The following is a 1502-nucleotide window of genomic DNA, read 5'->3' on the forward strand; positions in this document are numbered from 1 at the left end:
GGTGTGTAACAGTCGTGATGCTTATGGAGGTCTGGTGACCAATAATATGCTTTGTGCTGGGAAACTCGAAGGAGGCAAAGACTCCTGTCAGGTGAGCAGTCAGTATTAAGGAACAGCTAACAGAAATCATATAAGTATGCATGGATTTGACCATCTAGCAAACTTTGGAGTAACATTTCTGTTAATCAAGTATAATATATTTTTCCAGGGTGACAGTGGTGGACCTCTGGTATGCCAGGGAGAGAGTCGCTTTTACCTGGTGGGGATTACCAGCTGGGGAGCTGGCTGTGGTGAAAAAAACAAACCCGGGGTTTACACCAGAGTCAGTAGTGTTCTGCCCTGGATCTACACAAACATGCATGTAAGAGTGAAAGCAAAAAGAATAAATAAGAACTAGAAGGGGAAGGCTTTCTCTATGTTAACTCCTCCTTTGCCTCTTGCAGAGAGCTATGGTGTGACATCACTTTGCCTCCTGCTGGTGTTTTCCTCCCAATGAAGTTGTCTTGAGGGAGTAGCAGCATGACAGAAATGCCCACATACATTCATTAATGTTGTGCTCATCATCTATACTCATCCCAGGTCACATGGATTTAATATATTTTACACTACCCACATGTATACAAGCTAATCAGTGCACTGACTTCAGTCTTTCAATTTTGATTTTATTCTTTTGTGTGTACTAAAGCTTATTTTTAATTTAAGTGAGCTTTAAAAGCAGATTTTTTTTTCAATTGTATCTTATTGTAATTCAATGAAAGGCTTTACTGAGGTTCTACTGAGATTTCCTTAATCAGTTTGTGGTTGATTAATGTATGATTGTGTATGATTAATTATTATGAAGGTGTTTTTTTTCTCTCAGGAACACAATTTTAACTGTTGTGTACCATATTAAAATCAAAACATTTTGTGCATTACCTTGCACTTGAGTCACTAAGCAGTGCACTTAAGCCACTACTCATGTTGGGATTTTTCTTGAAATTGTTCTTGATTGTATGCCATTTTTCCGTATTCTTTGTTATGTTCATGTCATAAGTTTGTGAAGGATTGCGCGAATAACAAACACAACATATATCAGATAAAGAAGGAACCATCCACTCCCCTTTGTTGTGGTGTTTAATGATTTTGTGAGCAGGAGGGTCTGTGGTGAGCGTGCCTGGTGTGTGAGAGAGGGAGAGATGCAGAAAGGGAGCGGCAGGGACGATTCCACGCACTAAATAAGCAGTCACTCCAGGAGTCACACTGTTGTCGTCATCACATCTATTTTTCCAGGGGAAGTACATATGAGCAGGTTGCACATATTGACAGATGAGAATACTTGAAGCAGAGTCCTTGTGAGACAAACTGATTGATTTTTGCAAGTGGATATCAGTTTGTTAACCAACGGTCCGCTGGAGAAACAAAAGGTAAGTTAATAAGCGACATATTTGATTGTGTTATTCATATAAAGACAAAAAGGGATCCAGTGGTCTAAAAAGAATATGAGTGCAATAGGACTGTAAGGC

General features: G+C 39.4%; 2 protein-coding genes across 3 annotated transcripts in view; both read left to right on the plus strand.

Moving 5' to 3' along the window:
* The window catches only part of tmprss13a (transmembrane serine protease 13a), a 12185-nt gene extending 11140 nt beyond the window's left edge, over positions 1 to 1045 (plus strand). Inside the window, exons 11-13 of the mRNA XM_013910466.1 lie at positions 6 to 91; positions 209 to 361; positions 444 to 1045. Of these exons, the coding sequence (XP_013765920.1) occupies positions 6 to 91; positions 209 to 361; positions 444 to 458 (254 nt within the window). The 3' untranslated portion in view covers positions 459 to 1045. The remainder of the gene's footprint in view (positions 1 to 5; positions 92 to 208; positions 362 to 443) is intronic.
* Positions 1046 to 1122: 77 nt separating this feature from the next.
* fxyd6 (FXYD domain containing ion transport regulator 6) overlaps positions 1123 to 1502 on the plus strand; it is a 12080-nt gene continuing 11700 nt past the window's right edge. For both annotated transcript variants that reach the window (XM_005720863.2, XM_005720864.2), the window contains exon 1: positions 1123 to 1403. The gene's annotated coding sequence lies outside the window, so the exon portion shown is untranslated. The remainder of the gene's footprint in view (positions 1404 to 1502) is intronic.

This window comes from Pundamilia nyererei, unplaced genomic scaffold, assembly GCF_000239375.1.
Source record: "Pundamilia nyererei isolate P.nyererei 1_Seehausen unplaced genomic scaffold, PunNye1.0 scaffold00003, whole genome shotgun sequence".
In the NCBI taxonomy this organism is placed as follows: Eukaryota; Metazoa; Chordata; class Actinopteri; order Cichliformes; family Cichlidae; genus Pundamilia; species Pundamilia nyererei.